The 24,844-nt window shown below is 38.5% G+C and overlaps 1 protein-coding gene across 1 annotated transcript in view; it reads right to left on the bottom strand.

Annotated features, from left to right (window-relative positions):
* Window positions 1-11,566: 11,566 nt before the first annotated feature.
* HTR2C (5-hydroxytryptamine receptor 2C) overlaps window positions 11,567-24,844 on the bottom strand; it is a 433,564-nt gene continuing 420,286 nt past the window's right edge. Inside the window, exon 4 of the mRNA XM_037820883.1 lies at window positions 11,567-12,393. Coding sequence (XP_037676811.1) covers window positions 11,567-12,393 — 827 coding nt within the window. The remainder of the gene's footprint in view (window positions 12,394-24,844) is intronic.

Raw genomic sequence — 24,844 nt, 5'->3', positions numbered from 1 at the left:
ATCGGCCATCTTATCCTTTGGATTATGTTTGCCATATTTTTCCCTCTCTCTATTAATATCCTTTATTGTACCCATACCGAATCTCTTTAGTACTGAACCTTTCTCCAAGTCTCTCTGTCCTGTCTTTGTTTCTCTGTCTGTAGGGCTCCCTTTAGTATCTCCAGTAGGGCAGGTCTCTTGTTAGCAAATTCTCTCAGCATTTCTTTGTCTGTGAAAAATTTAAGCTCTCCCTCAAATTTGAAGGAGAGCTTTGCTGGATAAAGTATTCTTGGCTGGAAATTCCTCTCTCTCAGAATTTTAAATATATCGTGCCATTGCCTTCTCGCCTCCATGGTGGCTGCTGAGTAGTCACTACTTAGTCTTATGCTGTTTCCTTTGTATGTGGTGAATTGCTTTTCTCTTGCTGCTTTCAGAACTTGCTCCTTCTCTTCTATGTTTGACAGTGTGATCAGTATATGTCTCGGAGTGGGTTTTTTTGGATTTATTCTATTTGGAGTTCGCTGAGCATTTATGATTTGTGTATTTATGTTGTTTAGAAGATTTGGGAAGTTTTCCCCAACAATTTCTTTGAATACTCTTCCTAGACCTTTACCCTTTTCTTCCCCTTCTGGGACACCAATGAGTCTTATATTCGGACGCTTCATATTATCTATCATATCCCTGAGGTCCATTTCGAGTTTTTCAATTTTTTTCCCCATTCTTTCTTTTATGCTTTCATTTTCCATTCTGTCATCTTCCAGGTCACTGATTCGTTGTTCAACTTCCTCTAGTCTTGTACTATGAGTGTCCAGAATCTTTTTAATTTGGTCAACAGTTTCTTTAATTTCCATAAGATCATCCATTTTTTTATTTAGTCTTGCAATGTCTTCTTTATGCTCTTCTAGGGTCTTCTTGATTTCCTTCATATCCCGTACTAGGGTCTCATTGTTCGTCTTTAGTTCTTTGAGTAGCTGCTCTAGGTGTGTCTCTTCTGGTCTTTTGATTTGGGTGCTTGGGCTTGGGTTATCCATATCGTCTGGTTTTTTCATATGCTTTATAATTTTCTGTTGTTTTTGGCCTCGTGGCATTTGCTGTCCTTGATAGGGTTCTTTTAGGGTTTGTAGACCAGTTGAAGTCCTTATCTCTAATTTATCAGATCTACAGCTTCGTGGAGTACACTTTCTCTAACTAACCAGCAGGTGGCGTCCACGAGCCACCTGTTCTCCACAAGCCAGATCTCCCCTGCTTAGCCTTTTTGGTGAGTGGGGGAGTGACTCTTGTGGGGCCCAATTGGTGTCCCAAGCTTGCGTGTGTAGTTGGTGTTGCCTGCCCTGTATGTGGGGCGTGTTTCTGGGCAGTCGGGGAGGGGGGGTGGCCCTAACAATCAAATCTCCCTGATGATCCTAGAGTTTTAAAGCTACTGCAATAGTCTAATCCTTCAGTTCAGTCCTGCCACAGTTTGTCTCTGCCACTGACCCACAAGTCTTTGGTATTGGCGTATGGCTCCTGAGACTTGCAAGTGGGCCCCTCTTCCAGGCTGTGCACCCCGGGTCCTCTGTTGAGGGATGACTGTGCTATGTCACAGGTGAGTGCTGTCCCCCCAGGGCAGTTCTGGGCTGCTGGGCTGTGTTGGAAGGCTCCCAGTCTGCTCAAATGATGGCTGAATGGGGCTCTGTTAATTCACACTGCTCCCCCTTCCCAGCTCTGGGACATTCAGCTGAGGTTGCAGGGAAGGCTAATGTCCACGCCCAGTTTTGTGGTGTGTGCCTGTTATTTGAAGCACTTCCGTCACACTGGGTTGTCTGGGGCAGCTCTGGGCTATGGGGCTGGCGATGGGCAGGAGTGTTTCCTGTCCACCAGGATGGTGGCTGTGAGCGGACACCCCCCTCTTCTTGGGAAGTTGTGTTGTTTAGTGAATTTTCTCAGCCACTGGATTATTGCCTTTTGTCTCAGAGCTCTCTTATTTCTGCTCTTGACTTGACGTGCCCAAATTTCAATTCTTTGAAGCTTTCTGTATTGAGCTTCTTAGAGTAATTGTTTTAGAAAAAGCAAAAAGGATTTAAAAAAAAAAAAAAAAAAAAACGGCCCTCCTCAGAGATCTAATGGGTTATTGAAATGCTAATAGACGAAGCAACCAGGGCCATTAAGGAAAGGTGCCCTGGGCGGAGAGATCAGCCTTGCTTCGGGATTTGCATATGCGCCTCAAGGCCTGATCTCCGCCCTTCCCCTTTCTGTGTTCACCAGAACTCCAAAAATCCTCTGCTTTTACTTTGGAGCTTCTCGTGTTGTTTTCCTTCTATGCCCGTCTCCTCTCTGCTGGGCTGGCTGCTCTCAGAGTCTCTGGTGTCTGGTCTCAGTCTATCTATGGTTGGAGTTTGAATCAGTAGAATGAGTTTCCGATGAGAGCAGCCGCTGCAATTCTCCCTTCTCCTTCCTGGAGCTGACAGCCCCTCCTCCCCCGGGACTGAGCCTGGCAGGGAGGGGCGCGGGTCCCCTGGCCGCAAAAACTTACAGATTTCGGTGATCTCAGCAGTTCCACGTTTTCATGAGTGTTGTATGAAGTATGCCCAAAGACAGATTGCTCTGTGGTGTCCAGTCCACGCAGTTCCTGGCTTTTTACCTACTTTCCTGGAGGAGTAACTAAAACATACAGCTCACCAGTCTGCCATCTTGCCCCGCCTCCCTGTGAAGTCTTTTTAAAATCATAGTGATTTTTTCATAAAATTTTAGAGTGTAGGAGCAGCTTTCATGTAAGTCATTGCCAGTTCTATAGTCAAATTTCCTAGTACATTTCAGGATTAAATGTCTTTCCTGCACTTTTCTTTCTTTAAGCCTTTTTATTGCCTGTGTCTCCTAGATTCTCCTAGATTCTCCTAGAAGAAAGAGAATGACAGCTGGGACAAGTTAAGCTTGGTTTTTGTGTAAAAAGCATATAGTTCACTTATGCATTAAAGGTTTATATAAGATGTTAGTCTTTGTAGCTAGGACTAATAAACTAATCTTAGGGTAAATGTCCCATGGAAATGAGAAATTGTATTTTCTTTGATGTTAGAGCATCATCATGCTCTTCATCATCATAATTTTTACTGTGTTTCAAGCACACTACTGGGGATTGAATCATGACTCACATAAAGAAATGCTAAATCCTAATCCAAGGTCCTGTGAGTGAGAACCAATTTATAAATAGGACCTTTGACATGTGTGGACTAATTTGTGAATAGGATCTTTTGAAGATCCTATTTAGATGAGGTCAGATTGAATCAGGGTAAGCCTTAATCTATATGCTGGAGACTTTATAAGTAAAGAAAATTTATTCACAGTTAGCCAGTAGAAGCCAGAAGTCAAAGAAAGTCATAGGAGGAGACCAAGGAGAGATATTGCCATGTGATGAAGGCAGTGATGCAAGCCAAGGAGTCCGAAGAATTGTGGCAAACCAGCACCAGAGTGCTGCAGATTCTGGGAGAAGGCATGGCCTGTTGATACCCTGATTTTGGACTTCTAATCTCCAAAACAGTGAGAAAATAAATTCCTCTTATTAAGCCAACCAGTGTGTGGTATTTGTCATGGCAGCTCTGGCAAACTACTACTCATTGCTATTTATCTTTAGCATAAAAAAGTTACTTTCCAAAAAGGTGTGCACTTGAGGGTATTTATAGCAGTGATGTCACTACAAATCTCATGTTAGTGGCTGTTTGTTCAATCCTTGTCCCTCTTTACAACCTCTGCAGGGAAGGGCCATTTCATTATAGGGATTCACAGTGGAGTATGCATAATCACTCCTATTGCAAATGGAAAAGATATTTTATTGGCAGGAGTAAATGAATTTTAAAAGGTTATTCCTCTCTTCTACTTTTCATCTTCTTCCTTACCCCATTTTGAAATTGTAATAGTTGGGAAGATGCTTTTTGGGACAGGATAAGCTTTCTGCTCTGAGAAAGCCTGTTTTGCCTATGAGACACTAAGAAAGAGCTGGGTGCAAGATTGGGAACAGCACAGGGTTCGAAACCAGATAGTTCCACCTCTGCTTCTTTATATCAGTGTGACTTAGGTGAGTACCCTTTACCTCTCTGATTCTTGGTTTCCACAACTGTAAAGTAGAGATTTTAAATGTATCAACCTATCTATGTACTTCATGGAGTTGTTGTAAGGATTAAATGAAATGTGGCACATTTGTATTTAGCAATGTCTGGAATATTGTCAGTGCTCAATAAATGACATTTATGATAAAATTAATAATATTCAATATAGGGACAAAGAATAAGTGAGAAGGTCAATTGAAGCTGGTTTTGGTGGTAGGTTTTAATTAAGACAGAGTGTTGAAAAGGAGGTATAAGTTTTCCATCTAAGTCTTCCATTTAAACTTCATAGGATCTTCAAAAAAAAAGAGGATTTTCCAGAATAAATTGGAAATAACTAGCAGTAGAGCTTGGGCTTAGAGGTAAGGTCAGGGATAAATATAGGGTGAGCCCTAAGGGTTGGGGTAAAAGCAGGGGAAGCATGGAGTTAATTGTAAGGGTAAAGTTAGAGGTTAGAGAAAAGTTAGACTTCGCAAAGGGCAGAATCATGGTTAGAGGTAGGTAATGCTAAGATTAGAGAAAGAGTTATGGTTAGAATTATTTATAAAGTTAAAGACAGGGATGGGATTACATGTAGGGCTAATTATAAAGATAAAGTAAAGGATAGAAATAATGTTATAGATAAGGAATGAGGATATGGGCAGAGTTAGTATTACAGTGAAAATTAAAGGTAGATTTAGGTTTAGTAAAGAAATACATTCACTAAATTCCTTTTCCCCGTCACATAGACACACAAGTCAAGATGGAGCCACCAGAGGAAATAATTAGTGAACTAGAAGATAAAATGTTTGAAATCTTACAGATAGAATAACAGATAGAGAAAAAATGGAAAAAAAATTGAGCAAGGCCTCAGGGAATTGAATGACATCATGAAGAACACAAATATATGCATCATGGGTGTCCCAGAAGGAGAAGAGAGGGGAAAAGAGGCAGAAAGAATATTTGAGGAAATAATGGCTGAAAATTTCCCAACTCTTAAGAAAGACATAAATATATATGTCCAAAAAGGGCTATGAACTCCAAACTGAATAAATCCTGTTAGACCTACTATGAGACAGATACTAATCATAATGTCAAATGTCAAAGATAAAGAGATAATCCTGGAAGTAGCAAAAGAAAAGATATTTGTCACATACAGGGGAACAGCAATATGATTGTGTAAATTTCTCATTGGAAAACATGGAGGTGAGAAGGCAGTGGTATGATATATTTAAGGTATTGATAGAGAAAAACTGTCAGCCTAGAGTTCTTTATCTGGCAAAACTATGCTTCAAAAATGAGGGAGAGTTTAGAATATTCACAGATACACAGAAACTGAGAAGAGTTCATCAACAAGAGAGCTACTCTACAAGAAATACTAAAAGGAGTTCTGCAGGCTGAAAAGAAAATTCAGGAGAAAGAGGCTTGGAGGAGAGTGTAGAAATGAAGAATATCAGTAAGGGTAACTCAAAGGGTAAAAAAGAGACAAAAATAAGATATGACATATAAAAGCCAAAAGGTAAAATTGTTCAAGTATTGCCTTTACTATAATAATCTTGAATGTTACTGGATTAAACTCCCCAATAAAAAGACATATAATGGTAGAATGGATTAGAAAACAGGACACATCAATATGCTGTCTACAAGAGACTCACATTAGACCCAAGGACACAAATAGGTTGAAAGTGATAGGATAGGAAAAGATATTCCATGCAAACTGTAACCAGAAAAGAGCTGGGTAGTTATACAAATATTGGATGCAATAGACTTTAACGCAAAACTGTTAAAATAGACAAAGAAGGACATTATATATTAATAAAAGGGACAATCCACCAAGAAGTAGTAGCAATCATAAATATTTATGCACCTCACCAAGGTACCCCAAAATACATGGGGCAAATACTGGCATCCAAAAGATTGATGCAACCTAAGTTTCCACCAAAAGGTGAATGGATAAACAATATGTGGTATAAACATATGATGGAATATTATTCAGCTGTAAGAAGGAATGAAGTACTGATGCATGTATGAACCTTGACAGTATGTTGTGTGAAATAAGTCAAACACAGAAGGACAAATATTGTATGATCTCACAAGTATTAGCTAATTATAATAAGCAAACTCATAGTTAGAATCTAGAATATAAGTTACTAGGAGATAGAATGAGGGTAGAGAATGGGGAGCTGATATTTAATTTGTGCAAAATTTTAAACTAGGTTTATTGAAAATGTTGGGAGATGGATAGAGATGATGGTAGCACATGATTGTGAGTGTAATTTACAGCACTGAATTATGGGTGTGATTGTGGTTGAAAGGGAATTTCAGGGTCATGTCTGTCACTAGAAGGAAAGCTAGAGGATAAAACATGGTACTGTATAACACAGAGAACCGTTGTGGATGTTGACTGTGGTTAATAGAAGAAAAATAAGAATGTTCTTTCATGAATGAGAACAAATGTATGTCACTATTACAAGGTGTTGATAATAGGTTGGTATATGGGGAAAATATACCTGATGCAAACTATGGACTGTAGTTAACACTAATATTTTAATATTCCATCATCAGTTAGAACAAAGGTACCACACCAATGCTAAGTGTCAATAATAGGGGGTTATAAGGGGTATGGGGTTTTTCTTTTTGGAGTAATGAAAATGGTAAAATTGTAGGGCAAATGCACAACTCTGTAATTATACTGAGCCATTGATTGTACACTTTGCATGGATTGTATGGTGTGTGAATATATCTCAATAAAATTGCTTTAAAAAGTTGGAGCCTCCATCTGCCTTTTTTTCCCAAAGTGCTTATGATAAGGATAGGTCCCCTGACAACCCACTGTGGACATGTAGTATGAGCAATAAATGTCATTTGTTTTGTTAAGCCACTGAGACTCTGGGATTGTTACTGCAGCACAGCTTAAGTTATCCAGATGGATTCAGAAATATGAGTACTATTAAGCTGCTGGTTTGAGAGCACCTTTGATAAGAAAGGGAAACAGCAAACAAAAAATTTCCTTTCAACTCCATTTGCATTGATTTTGGCTGAAGTGACAGCCAGCAGCTTGTTTGTGTTATATATGTGGGAAATTAAGTGGTGAACCTTTCTCCCCTATGAATATAATATCTGCAATGGATTCTGTCCTGTTCTGTCAAGATCCCACCTTCAGGGCTGAAGCATTTATTCCCCAGGTCCTGGGACAGTTTGATTGATAGCCGTCATATGTAAACCCTCTTTGAGTTGCCTCTGTTGAGTAGTGCTGCCCTTGTAATAACGTCACACATCTCTCTTGGGGGACAGCTGCATATAGTGACTGATCACAGTCAAAGTACAGAGGCCTTGCCTCAACTTTGGACAACTCTGAAGGGCTATCCCAGTTTTAAATCTCCCTATAGGGGTCAGCTAAGTACTTGTAACTGCATCACAGCCCAACTTCTCCCTCTGCTCATTCCTGCTTTATTCCCTTTCCCTTTGTATAGAGATTTCAAGGGCATTTTCCAATAAACCTCATACATACTGATCTCCATCTCAGAATCTGTGTAATGGGAACCCAACCTATGTCTTAGATGTAAGTGTGTTGTATGTCACATAATATTTGGGAATCACTATGATGCCACCTATTCCTATCAATGTTGTATATAAAAATACCTTCCTACTATATTCAGCTCTCCAGGTTGTATTTTAACATATGTATAGGGAGAATATATAAGGAGAAATGGGCCTCAGTCTTGGAAATTGCATTGACATAGGTGGAAGCTGAGAAGCTCTGTGGAAATGAGAAACCCACTGTTGATTGATGGCAAATAGCATCCCTTTTCCTCTCCTAAGACCATGGAGATTTCTGATACTATGGAATGAGGCTCTTCAGCCTTCCCTTGCCCACCTCCTCTTCTGGTGATAGAAGTGACTCCAGTATCATGCCATCAGAAATTTCTGCCTCTTTCCATTTCCTTACTCTTGCATAAGAGTAGCCCCTAGTTTCAGTGGCCTAAGATTTCTGGCCATTGTCAGTAGTGACCTTATTGTGGTGTTCAGATATACATATCTCTCTTTCTCAGTCTTAGCAGCAATGACTCTATTGCTTCAAGAAAGTGTTCAACCATTATCTGTTGATTCACTCCTAGTAATCAACCCAGCCATTGTTGTGATGGAATAAGGTATTTTTGCCTTCTAAGGAAATTGAATTCATGCTTGTATCTTATAGGCTTATCCAACATCAGGAAGGCATAAATGTTGAAAGAGAAGGCCACTGTATTGTGTCATCCCTGGCTCCGGGTATGGGGGAACAGAGTGGCTTAGTGGCTTACTCTGGTGACTGCAGAGGTATTCAAAGCCATTTGGGATAGAGATCAATTAAGATAACCATGCCACACTACCAAGTCTGAAGAATGAGGGGTTGTATGGCCCATTTTGGCACAGATAATTCATTGCCTGTACACGTTGTTGCTCAATTCATATCTGTTGAGTGTAGAATGATTGCTAAATGCTTGGTATAGAACCATCAACAAGATAGATGTCATCCTTTCTGTGCAAAGAGAGCTTAGAATCTGGGAATAAGACAGTAACATTACCTATAGTAAAGAGAGCATGTGAGCCACTCCAGGCCCCTTCCCGAGTAAGAAACATCCTTAGAATAATTTAGGAGGTGCAGTGATTTTGCTCATGAGTAATCAGAGACATTGATAATGTTTTCTTCACATCTATCAATTGTCCTTCTTCTTGATGTTGTAGTCTTTGAATACATACAAGATTAATTGGAAAGAATGATATTTTCTGGTTGTGTTTGCCTTTGTAAATTTATTTTATAGGATTCACTTTAATTTTCAAAGAAAATTAGGTGAAGTGGTATATTTTCCCCTTTAAAGATGCAAGGGAAAAAAGACATGACATATTAACCAATATTTAATAAATTTAATAAATTAATAAGAAGTATCACAAAAACCTGGAATGGATAACATACAGGAACCAGGAATAAGACAACACTTTGCAACCATTCACAAAAAGTACCATTTGATGAAGGAGAAGATTTATAAGAAATAATATAAGGCAGTCTGTTGCACATATCTTAAATAGATATACATATATAATAGTACATTAAAATGATTTGCTTGACAGTAAATTCACCATGTTTACATTTATCACATGGACTGTTTTTTAAAACATTTATAAAAGTTTGTAGATTTAACATTGAAATGTAAGATTTATATCCAAATGAGTATGTTTCATACCAAACTGCACAGAACTTATGAATAGCACACAACATGAGGATAATTACTGTGTTGATTACTATTAAGTACTACTACTTGATGACATAAGAATTATTAACAAATGTGCTATAAGCTATTGTCATACAACTTATTGCTAGTGTTTTTGAAAATTCCAGGTTTATATTTTATTTCTTTGTAAAACATGTGCTATGAGCTTGCCCTGATAGTTAAGGAAATAAATCAGATTTTTCCAATTGTCTCTAATACTCAACAATAGTTCAGATCTTAATGCATGGCCTTTTTAAGGACTTCTGATGTATGTTTTCAGTCCTTTTTATATCAGCTACTCTGCCCTACATTAGTACAAATCAATGGATTCATGCAACATACATAGCATACATGCAGGGCACCATCTTGTATGTGCAGAACTCATGCTGAGTGCATGCTGTGTTTCTTCAGACATTGTCATTTCAGTAATGTTAGATTGTCTCATTCAATTTTGTATAGTTGCTTTAACATGCAGTTCAATAGAACTAACAGGCAGGTGGACTTTGCCTTCATGTAATATTTGGACATGCTCAAGCAATTGACTGACATTTGGCAGTGTTGCAAATCACCTAGGCACTGTATGAGTTTCCTCAAATACAGTAGCTCTCCCACTGCCCCTGAGATAGACTATTGGATTTATCTATGCTGTGTGTTGAGAACACAGACCAGGGGTTTTAGAAATGAAGATTCTGCATTCACCAATTTCAAAATACAGAGAGGCACACTCAAAGATATGTAAGGAACTGCCAGGCATAAAAATAGCATCATGAATTCTTCAGAAGTTTATCCAAAGTTATGTGAAATGAACACACATGGAAATACAGTTACTGGAAACACTTGTATACTCTGCACACAGCAAGACTTAATGGTCTGACTTTAGCAAAGCTTGAAAACCTTTTATGGTTAACAAACTATTAAAATGGTACTGAGTTCTTAGAGAGCAGCAGGCCTACGAATGAAGAGATGGCCAACTTACTGTAGCACAATACTATATTTTAACAAAGATTTAAACTTCTGGTTCATAATTGCAGTACAGTGAAGAGCTTGCCACTTTCACAAATTAGCTGCAGCCTTTTCCTGCACTAGAGAGTTTGGAAGGATTTGAAAATGAGATAAATTTTGTTTAAAATCCAAATGGAAACTCTGTTTCTGTTATTCCCAGAGTTCAGTACAAGCTTCTTTTTAATTACTTTCTTCACATTCTAAGGGCCTAATTCTGTAGTCCTTAATCAAGTAAAACTTCCAAGATTTTGATCATCTATGCTTCCAATACAAGTTTTACTCAAAAATGGACTGCTAAATTAGGTCCTATGATAGAGGTACCATAATTAAGAAAATATTTTAATAAGGCTCAAAATGCTAGTTTCATTTTGTGTGTAGCACAAGAATTTCTAGGATCTTCAGTTCAAAACCCAATTGATGTCGAATCCTGGATTGGGAAATAGCTCTGGGATCAGATCCAGTTTAAACATGGAATTAGGTATTTACTAAGGACCAGAATGAAACCACTAATTCCAGTTTTCTTTTCATTATAATCAGAATTTGAACATTGTCCTGAAGAAGTGAAAAGCTATTGGTGTATATATCTCTTATCATCCTTCCACTTCTTTAGTCCTGGTTAACCAGCTGCTGTGTTTAAATACCACTATGTTTGGGGACACACATTGCAGTAAAATATCCACACAACATTCTGACAATGTCAAATTTTGCCCCTTTATTCAACAAGTCTGAGTTCTGCTTTCAACTCACTGAGAGGTGTGATAGAGTATCAGAAAGCAGAACTTATCTTACTATGTTTACGTGTGTAGATGAGCAGAACAAGAATTTAAAGTATATATTTACTGTTAACCTGGAAAAAGATTACAATGAATTTTTCAATTTTGGTGTGGTTGAAAATTAACCACTGTCAAGTGCATCATTCTGGTCTCCTGCAAATGCCAACTGAGATGAACATCAACATTTCCTTATGCACAGGAAGGAAGGAAAGAAGGAAGGAAGGAAGGAAAGAAGGAAGGAAGAAAAGAAAAAAGGACAAAAAATCACATTTTATTCATCAAGGAATCAAAATAAATCATTTTTGATCTTTTATACACAGTAAATATAAAACCCTAAATCTCACTATTGTATGCATGATTGTAAAATACAGGGTTGCAAAGCTATATATAAAAACACTTTTTTTTCCAGACAGCAATATTTACATTGGCTATGACTGACAAAAAATTAAACAAGAAAATTTTCCTATATTTGTAGCTTTACTGTAGGGAAAGACTGTGCTGCTTTTTATTACACACTACTTATCCTTTCGCTAACCACATTGGAGGGATTTATTGGTAACTCCAAATTCTCAAGTTGCATCTCTATACCAGGCTCATTGTCATTAGCTTTTTTAATAACTGGTTCATTGGAATGCCGATAAATGTTAACATTAAGCTCCCTCCCAGACAAAGCAGTGGCAGCAACTCTTGGAATCTGTCTTATAGGAGCCTTTTTGTCTGCCTTGTAATTGCAGCGCAAATAGTTGGAGAAAGCCCTTCGATAAATTTTGTTGAACAGTGTGTACACCAGAGGATTAATTCCTGAACAAACATAGCCAATCCAAACAAACACATTTAGAAGCTTTTCCATGAGTTTTTGGTTACAGGCCTTCCCGCAAAGAACTGACAGAATATTGGTAATAAAAAATGGGCACCACATGATCAGAAACACAAAGAAAACTATCCCTAAGACTTTTGAAGCTTTCCTTTCATTGTTGATAGCCTGCATGGTGCCCCTCGGACGTCTCTCTTTCTTCTTTCTTCGGCGTGGATTCAAATCTTGGTTAGGATTTGCAGAGTTCTCTTCATCAGCGGTATTCTTCTTGCAGCACTTCAGAAAATTCAGGCTTATTCCAGGTGGTTCCTCAATGTGACCATGTAGTAACATCAAAGCTTGTCTCCGAAGAACGTAAATTGTTAGGCAGTAGGTAATCACCATGATGGTCAGCGGTATGAAGAAGGCTACAAAGGACCCAATGAGAATGAAATTTGGGTCATTCAGCACACAGGTCGTGTTGTTGATGAACACCTTTTCTTCGTCCCTCAATCCAATCACTGGGATAGGAATTGAAACACCTACAAGAGAGAAGAAAAAAAACACAAAAAGGTAGATCATTGACGTAGTCTATTGAATGAATTGAGCAAGTATGTACAGTGGCATACTTTCATTTGCACTTTACTGAAGAAAACAGACCTTATTTTGTTGAAAGCTATTCACAACATAAATTGATAGTCACATTAAACAGTAGCAGTATGATTTCAGAAAATGACTGTCTTTTTCATGTTATGAATGCCTCCCACCCCCGAAATTTCTGTAGAAGGAATGAAATTACCATTACTAAATGATTGTATATGTGGTTGTGTCTAAGATGGGATGCTGTCAGTTTTACTCTATTTCCAGTGCATAGAATTGTCCTGGCTTATAGAAAACACTCAGTAAATATTTGTTGAATGAATGACTAAATGTACATCTGTACTCACTGATTTTAATACAGCCAATAATCCAATTTTCTACCTTACCATCTTCCAGAGTCAATAAAAATTATATGTTTACCACCTGTAAGAGTAATGAGTGCCCCACCTACTCTTTCCAAAGGAAAGGGTATAAGATGATGAAATTTTATGTGAGTCCCTTGGAGACAGAGCAGGAGAACTCTGGATTTATTGAAAGGTAGAGAGGAAATTTGTGTCCCCAAATGTACTACAGGGACTAGGTGTGCTCACTGTGCACAGTCTATAAGCAGAAATTAAAAGGGATTGTTTTTGTAGCAAGGGTCTTTGTGAAACTCTCAATTAAGCAATATTATTTCAAGGTCATCAGCATGAAATGCAGAGCTGGGAAGAGATGCTGTCCTCCCATTTCTTGTATGCAATCTTGAATATGTTTGTTTTTTGAGAATATTGAAAGGTAGTACTCTAGGAAAGTAATCTTTCAATAAATGGACTTGCAGGCAAAAATATCAACAAGGAAGTGGGAGCAGGTGATCTTGTTCCCAAGCATAAGTAAGAAACTTCCTGGGAACTTTCAGAAATAACTACAGCAGATCTTGAAGAGGTCCTGCATCAATAAGTAGGGATAATGTTTAAGTGGAATTCAATTTTTAATATAAATTTATCCTCTCTTTTGCCCACAGGATGTTGAACCCTTTGATAATCCATATTGCACTTTGGGGATTCTATCAAAAATTATTAAAAATTCTGGACTGTGAGAGGAAATAGGAATGGGTTGTCAAGAGATTATTGCTGGCTTTAAGGAATACCAGCAAACTGTGATGAAACTGAAACTGAATGGTCCTATAAGTTACTGTAACACCCTATTCACATATAGAGTGTTTGGCTAGGTGATCAAAAGGAAAAAAAATGTCAATGCTTCTTTGCTAAAGCTTGCTGAGAATGTTGATTGATATTTAATCTCTGGGAAGATATAAGGAAGAGAGAGTGTCTGAAAAGTGATCTTTAAGACTTCTTCCTCAGACACTGAATTTCTTAAATGACTGCCTTTCTTTTCTAGAGAATCCAAGTGACATAATGAGTTGCAGTAATAAATGTGCCTAGACTCCTTGGGGTATTTGTTCATGCCTACAACTGTGAACTTAGGCATGACATTAAAGAAAGTAGGAAAGGCTGTGAAAATTAGGATACACTGCAAACTGAATGTATTCTCAGGTAATACATTGCAGACTTTGAGGGAAGAGAACTTTGAACACTTCATGGAAAGTGTGACAAGTATCAGAAGGGGAAGAGAGAAGGTAATTTCACACCAAATGCTTTGGGAACTTCAACAGGCATTTGGGAATACAGAAAGCAGCAAGGCTAAACAGGTTACAGTTCTTAAGAGTTATTAAGAGGCAAAGCTGCCAGTTGTGTATCATTAGAAACTTTTATTAAATAAGTCATAAATATAAGATCATCTCTAGAAAGAGTGCAGATCAAGCTTGCCTGAAAGAAGTCAATATTGGTTTACCCTTAATGAAACCCCTTAGTGAGGGGTTAGGCTGCAAGAAATTTTGGGGAGTAAAGGTAACCAATACAGGATTAAGAAAAGAAAGAAGCGTTCTTTCTAAAATGAATTCCAAGAGAAAGAAAAAGTTGAAGGTAAAACTTGTAGATTAAGAAAGACCTAAAAGACCTATCAAGCAATTGTAATATGCATATCTTATTGGGATCTTGATGTAAACAACCAAACTTTAAAAAAATATTCATGATATTCATAAGCCATTTTGAAATATTAATGACTGGACTTTTGATATTAAAGATTGATTATTCTTTAATATTTAGATGTGATGATATTGAGCTTATGTAGAAAAGAAATTATTATATTTTTAGATATACATCCTGTATTATTTATGGGGGGATGAACTATTATATCTGAAGTTTATTTCAAAATAATACGGGAGGGAGAAGTGGATGGGCATATGAATGAAACAAGATAGTTCATAAATTGCTAAATGTTAAAGCTGGATTATGAGCATATGGGGTTTTTGTTATATAATTCTATCTTCTTTTGTAATATTTGAAAGTTTCTATAAAAAAGTTTAACTTTTTTTAAATGAAAAAAATAATAAGAAGGCATGGAGGTCCTTACTGAAACAGACAATAAAATCTGTATTAGACCTCAGATTAAAAAGTTCACCAAGATTTGGTGGCTACTGCTAACCTTGAAAGTGATTACATCTGAAACAAAAGATTTAGACTCTAGAATGGAAACAGTCACCACACTGATAGAATCATAGGAAAGTACAATTTCTTATCACTTCCAGAAAATGATTGCCATTTTCTGGCAGAACACTGGTAAGAAACTCTGTTATATATTCTCAGGATCCCATGGCTAATCAGGGGACGGGTGCAGAGGAGATGCCCCCCAAATGTAGGGGAATCCCCATCCAAGCAATCTGGGAACCAGAGCCTGAGGCTAGATACTTATTCTGTGGGATTTGCTTTCACTGATCAAACTTTTTGCATATTCTATTGTCTTCTGATTAAAGACAAGTGCCTGCTTCCAGGTCCTACAGGACCCAAAGAGACTTTTCCAGATTCTGGAGGAGTCCTGATTATGGTAGAGGTACCTACACCCAGGAAACTAATGCTGGAATGGAGATTCAGTTCCTCATAGAAAATACTGTGCAATCTTCTAGGTATTCCTAGAAACTCCTGGAGTCTCTGGGGAAGGCCTCACACACTGGCCCTAAGATCAGCAGAAGTCAGCATTCCTCAGAGCCTCGTTCTGGAGTAGTATTAGAGTACTTCTGTTAAAAGTTGTCTCATTTAGCAGATAGGCAGGGCAAGATGGCAGAGTGGTGAGGTCTAGGTTGTAGTTACTCCTCCGGGGCAGTTGGTAGAAAGCCAGGATCTGCATGGACCATACATTGTAGAGGTTTGGAATTGGATAAACTTCATACAACACTCCTGAACCTGTGGAATAGCTGAGATCAGCAAAATCTGTAAATTGTCATGGCCAGGGGGCCCACACCCCTCCCTTCCAGGCACAGTCCTGAGGGAGGAGGGGCTGTCCATGCTGGGAACCAGGAGGGAGAACAAAAGCTGCAACCATAGATAAACTGAGAGCAGACATCAGAAAATCTGGGAGCAGTTAGCCCAGTGGAGAGGAGATAGGACTAGCAAAACAGCAAAAAAAAAAACAAAAAACAAAAAAAACAACAAAACAAAACAAAACAAAACAAAACAAAATAAAAACAGAGACTTTTTGGAGTCAGGTGAACATAATATGGAGAAGGTCAGGGCTCAAACAGAATCAGATGCATATGCAAATCCAGGGAGGGAGAGCATTTGTTTGACAAACCAGCTTCTCTGCTTTCTCCATGGCTCCTTAATCACACTCAACTCCTGGTCTTTTAGCATTTCAATAGCCCATTAGATCTGCAAAGACTGTAAATAGTCCATACTGGACCCTTCCTTTTTTTAAAATTTTTTTCTCTTTTTCTAAAACAATTACTCTAAGAAGCCCACTACAGAAAGCATCAAAGACTTGCAATTTGGGCCCAGGCAAGAGCAGAGCTAAGATAGCTCTGAGAGACAATGCAATAAGACTAATTGTGGATAAAATTTGCTAAACACCACAACTTCCCAGCCCTTTTGGGAACTCAGATCCCAGGGTTTGGAATTTGTTAACTAGCTTCAGTCAGCCATGCCCTGAACTGGGTTAGGGTCACCTGGAGAACTACAGGCTCCCTGCCTCCTTACACTGGTGGGGGAACTGTGGGCTGGCAAGCGCCACCTGCTGGACAGCATAGGAGAAGCACAGAATCTAAAGGCCTCACAGGAGGGTCTCATTTTCAAGGAAACTCCATACCCTCCTCCGGAGACCTGGACCTCTCTGGACTAGGAAAATCTGACTGGGGCTGGCAATATCTGAGGAGACCACCACACAAAAAGGCTACATAGAGGCAGGGCAAGAAACAGAGAAACAAGAGGTGAAAAACTCTGATCAACTAAACAGAATCTAAGTTGAAGGTCTAGAATAAGCTGAACTAAACACCAAAGATTAGAGGACAAAGCTGACCAACAAGACAATCCTAGGTAAAAGAGTGAAAACAAGCTCCAGAATAAACTAATTAAGAAAATCAGATGCCTGACAGCTTAAGATAATGAGCCATACTAGGAAACACAAAAATATGGATCAGCCAAAGGAACAAACTAATAGTTCAACTGAGATACAGGAGTTGAAGCAAATATTGCTAAATCAATTCAATGAGCTGAAGGAAGAACTAACTGGAGATGTTCAAACAAATATAAATCAATTCAAAAATCAAGTCAATGAACTGAGGGAAGACATAGCAAAAGAGATGAAGGATATAAGAAGGATACTGGATGACCATAAGGAAGAATTCATAAACTTGAAAAAACAAATGGCAGAACTTATGGGAATGAAGGGCATAATGGAGGAGATGAAAAAGAAAATGGAGGGATACAACAGTAGATTTGAACAGGCAGAAGAAAGGATCAGTGAATTGGAAGATCAGATATCTGAATTCACACACATGAAAGAACAGATGGTGAAAAGAATGGAAAAATATGAGCAGGGTCTTAGGGAGCTGAGTGATCACATGAAATGCACAAACATACATGTTATGGGTGTCCCAGAGGGAGAAGAGAGGGGGAAAGGGGCAGAAAGAATAATACAAGAAATAATCACTGAAAATTTCCCAACTCTTATGAAAGATGGAAAATTATAGATTCAAGAAGTACAGCATACCCCAAACAGAATAGACCCCAACAGACATACTCCAAGATACTTACTGATAAGATTGTCTAATGTCAAAGACAAAAAGAATTCTGAAAGCAGCAGGAGAAAAGCAATCCATCACATACAAGGGAAGCCTGATAAGACTATGCACAGATTTCTCCACAGGAAACACGGAGATGAGAAGACAGTGGTATGATATATTTAAGATACTGAAAGAGAAGAACTGCCAACCAAGAATTCTATATCCAGCAAAACTGTCCTTCAAAAATGAAGGAGAGATTAAAATATTTTCAGACAAACAGACACTGAGAGAGTTTGTGACTATGAGACTGGCACTACAGGATATACTAAAGGGAGTGCTACAGGCTGATAGGAAAAGACAGGAGAAAGAGGTTTGGAGAAGAGTGTAGAAATGAAGATTATCAGGAAGGGTAAAAAAAGAGAGAGGAAAAAATAAGACGTGACAGATAAAATCCAAAAGACAAAATGATAGAAGAGAGTACTGCCCTTACAGTAATAACACTAAATGTTAATGGATTAAACTCCCCAATAAAAAGACAGAGACTGGCAGAATGGATTAAAAAACTGAACACATCTATATGCTGTCTACAAGAAACTCACCTTAGGCACAAGGACAAAAATAGGCTGAAAGTGAAACATTGGAAAGATATTTCATGCAAACAGTAACCAGAAAAAAGTGGGAGTAGCTATATTAATATCAGACAAAGTAGACTTCAAAAGTAAAACAATTAAAAGAGGCAAAGAAGGACACTATATATTAATAAAAGGGTCAATTCATCAAGAAAACATAACAATCATAAACATTTATGCACCAAGCCAGAATGCCCCAAAATTCATGAGGCAGACACTGAGAACACTGAAAGGAGAAGTGGATAACTCCACAATAATAGTTGGAGACTTCAATACACCACTCTCATCAATGGATAGAACATCTAGACAGAGGATCAACAAGGAAATGGAGCTGTTGAATTATGTGATAAATGAACTAGACTTGACAGACACTTATAGAACACTACACCCCACAACAGCAGGATACACATTTTCTCAAGTGCTCATGGAACATTTTCTAGGATAGACCACATGCTGGGTCACAAAGAAAGCCTCAACAAATTTAAAAATACTGATATTATAACAGAATGAAGTTGGAAATAAACAACAGGCAGAAGATTGAAAAATTCACAAATATATGGAGACTAAACAACACACTCTTAGAAAACCAGTGGGTAAAGGAAGAAATTACAAGAGAAATTGATAAATACCTCAAGGCAAATGACAATGAAAACACAACATATCAAAACTTATGGGATGCAGCAAAGGCGGTGCTGAGAGGGAAATTTATTGCCTTAAATGCCTATATTCGAAGAGAAGAGGGAGCAAAACTTGAGGAATTAACTGTCCACCTGGAAGAACTAGAGAAAGAACAACAAATAAACCCCAAAGCAAACAGAAAGAAAGACATAACAAAGATCAGAGGAGAAATAAATGAAACTGAGAAAAGCAAAACAATAGAATCAACAAAACCAGAATCTGGTTCTTTGAGAAAATCAACAAAATTGATGGACCCCTAGCTAGGCTAACAAAAAGAGAGAGCAGATGCAAATAAATGCAATCAGAAATGGGAAATGAAACATAACTACTGACCCTGCAGAAATAAAGGAGATAATGAGAAGATACTATGAGCAACTATATGCTAATAAACTGGACAACTTACATGAAATGGGCAACTTCCTAGAAAAGCATAAACAACCAACATTGACCTGAGAAGAAATAGAGGACCTCAACAAACCAATCACAAGTAAAGAGATTGATTCAGTCATCAAAAAGCACCCAAAAAAGAAAAGCCCAGGACCAGATGGTTTCATGTGTGAATTCTACCAAGCATTCAAGGAGGAATTAATACAATCCTCCTCAAACTCTTCAAAAAAATTGAAGAGGAGGGAAAACTACCCAACTCATTCTATGAAGCCAACATCATCTTAATACCAAAATCAGACAAAGATACTACAGAAAATTATTGACCAATCTTTTTAATGAATATCGATGCAAAAATCCTCAGCAAAATACTCACAAATTGAATCCAGCAGCACATTAAAAGAATTATACACCATGACCAAGTGGGGTTTATTCCAGTATGCAAGGCTGGTTGAACATAAGAAAATCAATTAGTGTAATACACCACATCAATAAATCAAAGCAAAAGTACCACATGATCATGTCAATCAATGCAAAAAAGGCATTTGACAAAATTCCACATCATTTCTTGATGAAAACACTTCAAAGGATAGGAATAGAAGGGAATTTTCTCAATATGATAAAGCCAATATATGAAAAACCCACAGTTAACATCGTACTCAATAGGGAGAGACTGAAAACTTTCCCTCTAAGATCTGGAACAAGACAAGGATGCCCACTGTCACCATTGTTATTCAATATTGTGCTGGAAGTTCTAGCTAGAGAAATCAGGCAAGAAAAATAAATAAAAGTTATCCAAATTGGAGAGGAAACAATAAACTTTCACTGTTTGCAGATGACATAATTCTGTATGTAGAAAATCCAGAAGAATCTACAGAAAAGCTATTAGAGCTAATCAAAGAATACAGCAAAGTGGCAGGCTACAAGATCAACACACAAAAATCTGTAGTGCTCTTATACACAAGTAATGTGCAACAAGAGGAAGGAATTAAAAAAAAAATTCCATTTACAATAGCAACCAAAAGAATCAAGTATTTAGGAATAAACTTAACGAAGGCCACAAAAGACCTATACAAAGAAATTTACAAGAAACTGCTAAAAGAAATTGAGCAGGACCTTAAAAAATGGAAGAACATACAATGTTCATGGATTGGAAGACTAAATATAATTAAGATGTCAACTCTACCTAAACTGATTTATAGATTCAATGCAATACCAATTAAAATACCAGCAGGTGAAGATGGACGGCGTAGAGGTGCATCTGTGGAGAGAACCTGCTCCGGCCCTGCAGTGTCATCCCGGCTCAGCGTCCCCTCCAGCCACCAGTCCACAGGCCCTCCTCAGCATTCTGAATTTTCCGGCATGGTGAGGCTCTGGAGAAGATACTTGTTGGTGAGTTACTCCTCCAGGAAAGTAGGTAGAAAGCCAGGAACTGCGTGGACTGGACACCACAGAGCAATCTGACTTTGGGCATACTTCATACAACACTCATGAAAACGTGGAACTGCTAAGATCAGCGAAATCTGTAAGTTTTTGCGGCCAGGGTACCCGCGCCCCTCCCTGCCAGGCTCAGTCCTGGGGGAGGAGGGGCTGTCAGCTCCGGGAAGGAGAAGGGAGAACTGCAGTGGCTGCCCTTATCGGAAAATCATTCTACAGATTCAAACTCCAACCATAGATAGACTGAGACCAGACACCAGAGAATCTGAGAGCAGCCAGCCCAGCAGAGAGGAGACAGGCATAGAAAAAAAACAACACGAAAAACTCCAAAATAAAAGCGGAGGATATTTGGAGTTCTGGTGAACATAGAAAGGGGAAGGGCCCTGAGGCGCATATGCAAATCCCGAAGAAAAGCTGATCTCTCTGCCCTGTGGACCTTTCCTTAATGGCCCTGGTTGCTTTGTCTCTTAGCATTTCAATAACCCATTAGATCTCTGAGGAGGGCCCGTTTTTTTTTTTTTTTTTTTTAATCCTTTTTTCCTTTTCTAAAACAATTACTCTAAGAAGCCCAATACAGAAAGCTTCAAAGACTTGCTATTTGGGCAGGTCAAGTCAAGAGCAGAACTAGGAGAGCTCTGAGACAAAACGCAATAATCCAGTGGCTGAGAAAATTCACTAAACACCACAACTTCCCAAGAAAAGGGGGGTGTCCGCTCACAGCCATCATCCTGGTGGACAGGAAACACTCCTGCCCATCGCCAGCCCCATAGCCCAGAACTGCCCCAGACAACCCAGTGTGACGGAAGTGCTTCAGATAACAGGCACACACCACAAAACTGGGCGTGGACATTAGCCTTCCCTGCAACCTCAGCTGATTGTCCCAGAGTTGGGAGGGTAGAGCAGTGTGAATTAACAAAGCCCCATTCAGCCATCATTTCAGCAGACTGGGAGCCTCCCTACACAGCCCAGCAGCCCAGAACTGCCCTGGGGGGACGGCACTCACCTGTGACATAGCACAGTCATCCCTCAACAGAGGACCCGGGGTGCACGGCCTGGAAGAGGGGCCCACTTGCAAGTCTCAGGAGCCATACGCCAATACCAAGGACTTGTGGGTCAGTGGCAGAGACAAACTGTGGCAGGACTGAACTGAAGGATTAGACTATTGCAGCAGCTTTAAAACTCTAGGATCACCAGGGAGATTTGATTGTTAGAGCCACCCCCCCCTCCCTGACTGCCCAGAAACACGCCCCATATACAGGGCAGGCAACACCAACTACACACGCAAGCGTGGTACACCAATTGGACCCCACAAGACTCACTCCCCCACTCACCAAAAAGGCTAAGCAGGGGAGAACTGGCTTGTGGAGAACAGGTGGCTCGTGGACGCCACCTGCTGGTTAGTTAGAGAAAGTGTACTCCACGAAGCTGTAGATCTGATAAATTAGAGATAAGGACTTCAATTGGTCTACAAATCCTAAAAGAACCCTATCAAGTTCAGCAAATGCCATGAGGCCAAAAACAACAGAAAATTATAAAGCATATGAAAAAACCAGACGATATGGATAACCCAAGCCCAAGCACCCAAATCAAAAGACCAGAAGAGACACAGCACCTAGAGCAGCTACTCAAAGAACTAAAGATGAACAATGAGACCATAGTACGGGAGATAAAGGAAATCAAGAAGACCCTAGAAGAGCATAAAGAAGACATTGCAAGACTAAATAAAAAAATGGATGATCTTATGGAAATTAAAGAAACTGTTGACCAAATTAAAAAGATTCTGGACACTCATAGTACAAGACTAGAGGAAGTTGAACAACGAATCAGTGACCTCGAAGATGACAGAATGGAAAATGAAAGCATAAAAGAAAGAATGGGGAAAAAAATTGAAAAAATCGAAATGGACCTCAGGGATATGATAGATAATATGAAACGTCCAAATATAAGACTCATTGGTGTCCCAGAAGGGGAAGAAAAGGGTAAAGGTCTAGGAAGAGTATTCAAAGAAATTGTTGGGGAAAACTTCCCAAATCTTCTAAACAACATAAATACACAAATCATAAATGCTCAGCGAACTCCAAACAGAATAAATCCAAATAAACCCACTCCGAGACATATACTGATCACACTGTCAAACACAGAAGAGAAGGAGCAAGTTCTGAAAGCAGCAAGAGAAAAGCAATTCACCACATACAAAGGAAACAGCATAAGACTAAGTAGTGACTACTCAGCAGCCACCATGGAGGCAAGAAGGCAGTGGCACGATATATTTAAAATTCTGAGTGAGAAACATTTCCAGCCAAGAATACTTTATCCAGCAAAGCTCTCCTTCAAATTTGAGGGAGAGCTTAAATTTTTCACAGACAAACAAATGCTGAGAGACTTTGCTAACAAGAGACCTGCCCTACTGGAGATACTCAAGGGAGCCCTACAGATAGAGAAACAAAGAAAGGACAGAGAGACTTGGAGAAAGGTTCAGTACTAAAGAGATTCGGTATGGGTACAACAAAGGATATTAATAGACAGAGGGGAAAAATATGACAAACATAAACCAAAGGATAAGATGGCTGATTCAAGAAATGCCTTCACGGTTATAACGTTGAATGTAAATGGATTAAACTCCCCAATTAAAAGATATAGATTCGCAGAATGGATCAAAAAAAATGAACCATCAATATGTTGCATACAAGAGACTCATCTTAGACACAGGGACACAAAGAAACTGAAAGTGAAAGGATGGAAAAAAATATTTCATGCAAGCTACAGCCAAAAGAAAGCAGGTGTAGCAATATTAATCTCAGATAAAATAGACTTCAAATGCAGGGATGTTTTGAGAGACAAAGAAGGCCACTACGTACTAATAAAAGGGGCAATTCAGCAAGAAAAAATAATAATCGTAAATGTCTATGCACCCAACCAAGGTGCCACAAAATACATGAGAGAAACACTGGCAAAACTAAAGGAAGCAATTGATCGTTCCACAATAATTGTGGGAGACTTCAACACATCACTCTCTCCTATAGATAGATCAACCAGACAGAAGACCAATAAGGAAATTGAAAACCTAAACAATCTGATAAATGAATTAGATTTAACAGACATATACAGGACATTACATCCCAAAGCACCAGGATACACATACTTTTCTAGTGCTCATGGAACTTTCTCCAGAATAGATCATATGCTGGGACATAAAACAAGCCTCAATAAATTTAAAAAGATTGAAATTATTCAAAGCACATTCTCTGACCACAATGGAATACAATTAGAAGTCAATAACCATCAGATACTTAGAAAATTCACAAATACCTGGAGGTTAAACAACACACTCCTAAACAATCAGTGGGTTAAAGAAGAAATAGCAAGAGAAATTGCTAAATATATAGAGACGAATGAAAATGAGACCACAACATACCAAAACCTATGGGATGCAGCAAAAGCAGTGCTAAGGTGGAAATTTATAGCACTAAACGCATATATTAAAAAGGAAGAAAGAGCCAAAATCAAAGAACTAATGGATCAACTGAAGAAGCTAGAAAATGAACAGCAAACGAATCCTAAACCAAGTACAAGAAAAGAAATAACAAGGATTAAAGCAGAAATAAATGACATAGAGAACAAAAAAACAATAGAGAGGATAAATATCACCAAAAGTTGGTTCTTTGAGAAGATCAACAAGATTGACAAGCCCCTAGCTAGACTGACAAAATCAAAAAGAGAGAAGACCCATATAAACAAAATAATGAATGAAAAAGGTGACATAACTGCAGATCCTGAAGAAATTAAAAAAATTATAAGAGGATACTATGAACAACTGTATGGCAACAAACTGGATAATGTAGAGGAAATGGACAATTTCCTGGAATCATATGAACAACCTAGACTGACCAGAGAAGAAATAGAAGACCTCAACCAACCCATCACAAGCAAAGAGATCTAATCAGTCATCAAAAATCTTCCCGCAAATAAATGCCCAGGGCCAGATGGCTTCACAGGGGAATTATACCAAAATTTAAAAAAAAAAAAAAAAAAAAAAAAAAAATACCAGCAACTTACTTTGCAGAAATAGAAAAACCAATAACCAAATTTATTTGGAAGGGCAAGGTGCCCCAAATAGCCAAAATATCTTGAGAAAGAGGAATGAAGTGGGAGGTCTCACACTACCTGACTTTG

This window comes from Choloepus didactylus, chromosome X, assembly GCF_015220235.1.
Source record: "Choloepus didactylus isolate mChoDid1 chromosome X, mChoDid1.pri, whole genome shotgun sequence".
Classification (NCBI taxonomy): Eukaryota; Metazoa; Chordata; class Mammalia; order Pilosa; family Megalonychidae; genus Choloepus; species Choloepus didactylus.
The sequence above is the reverse complement of the archived record's forward strand: the minus strand, read 5'-3'. Positions and strand labels throughout refer to the sequence as shown.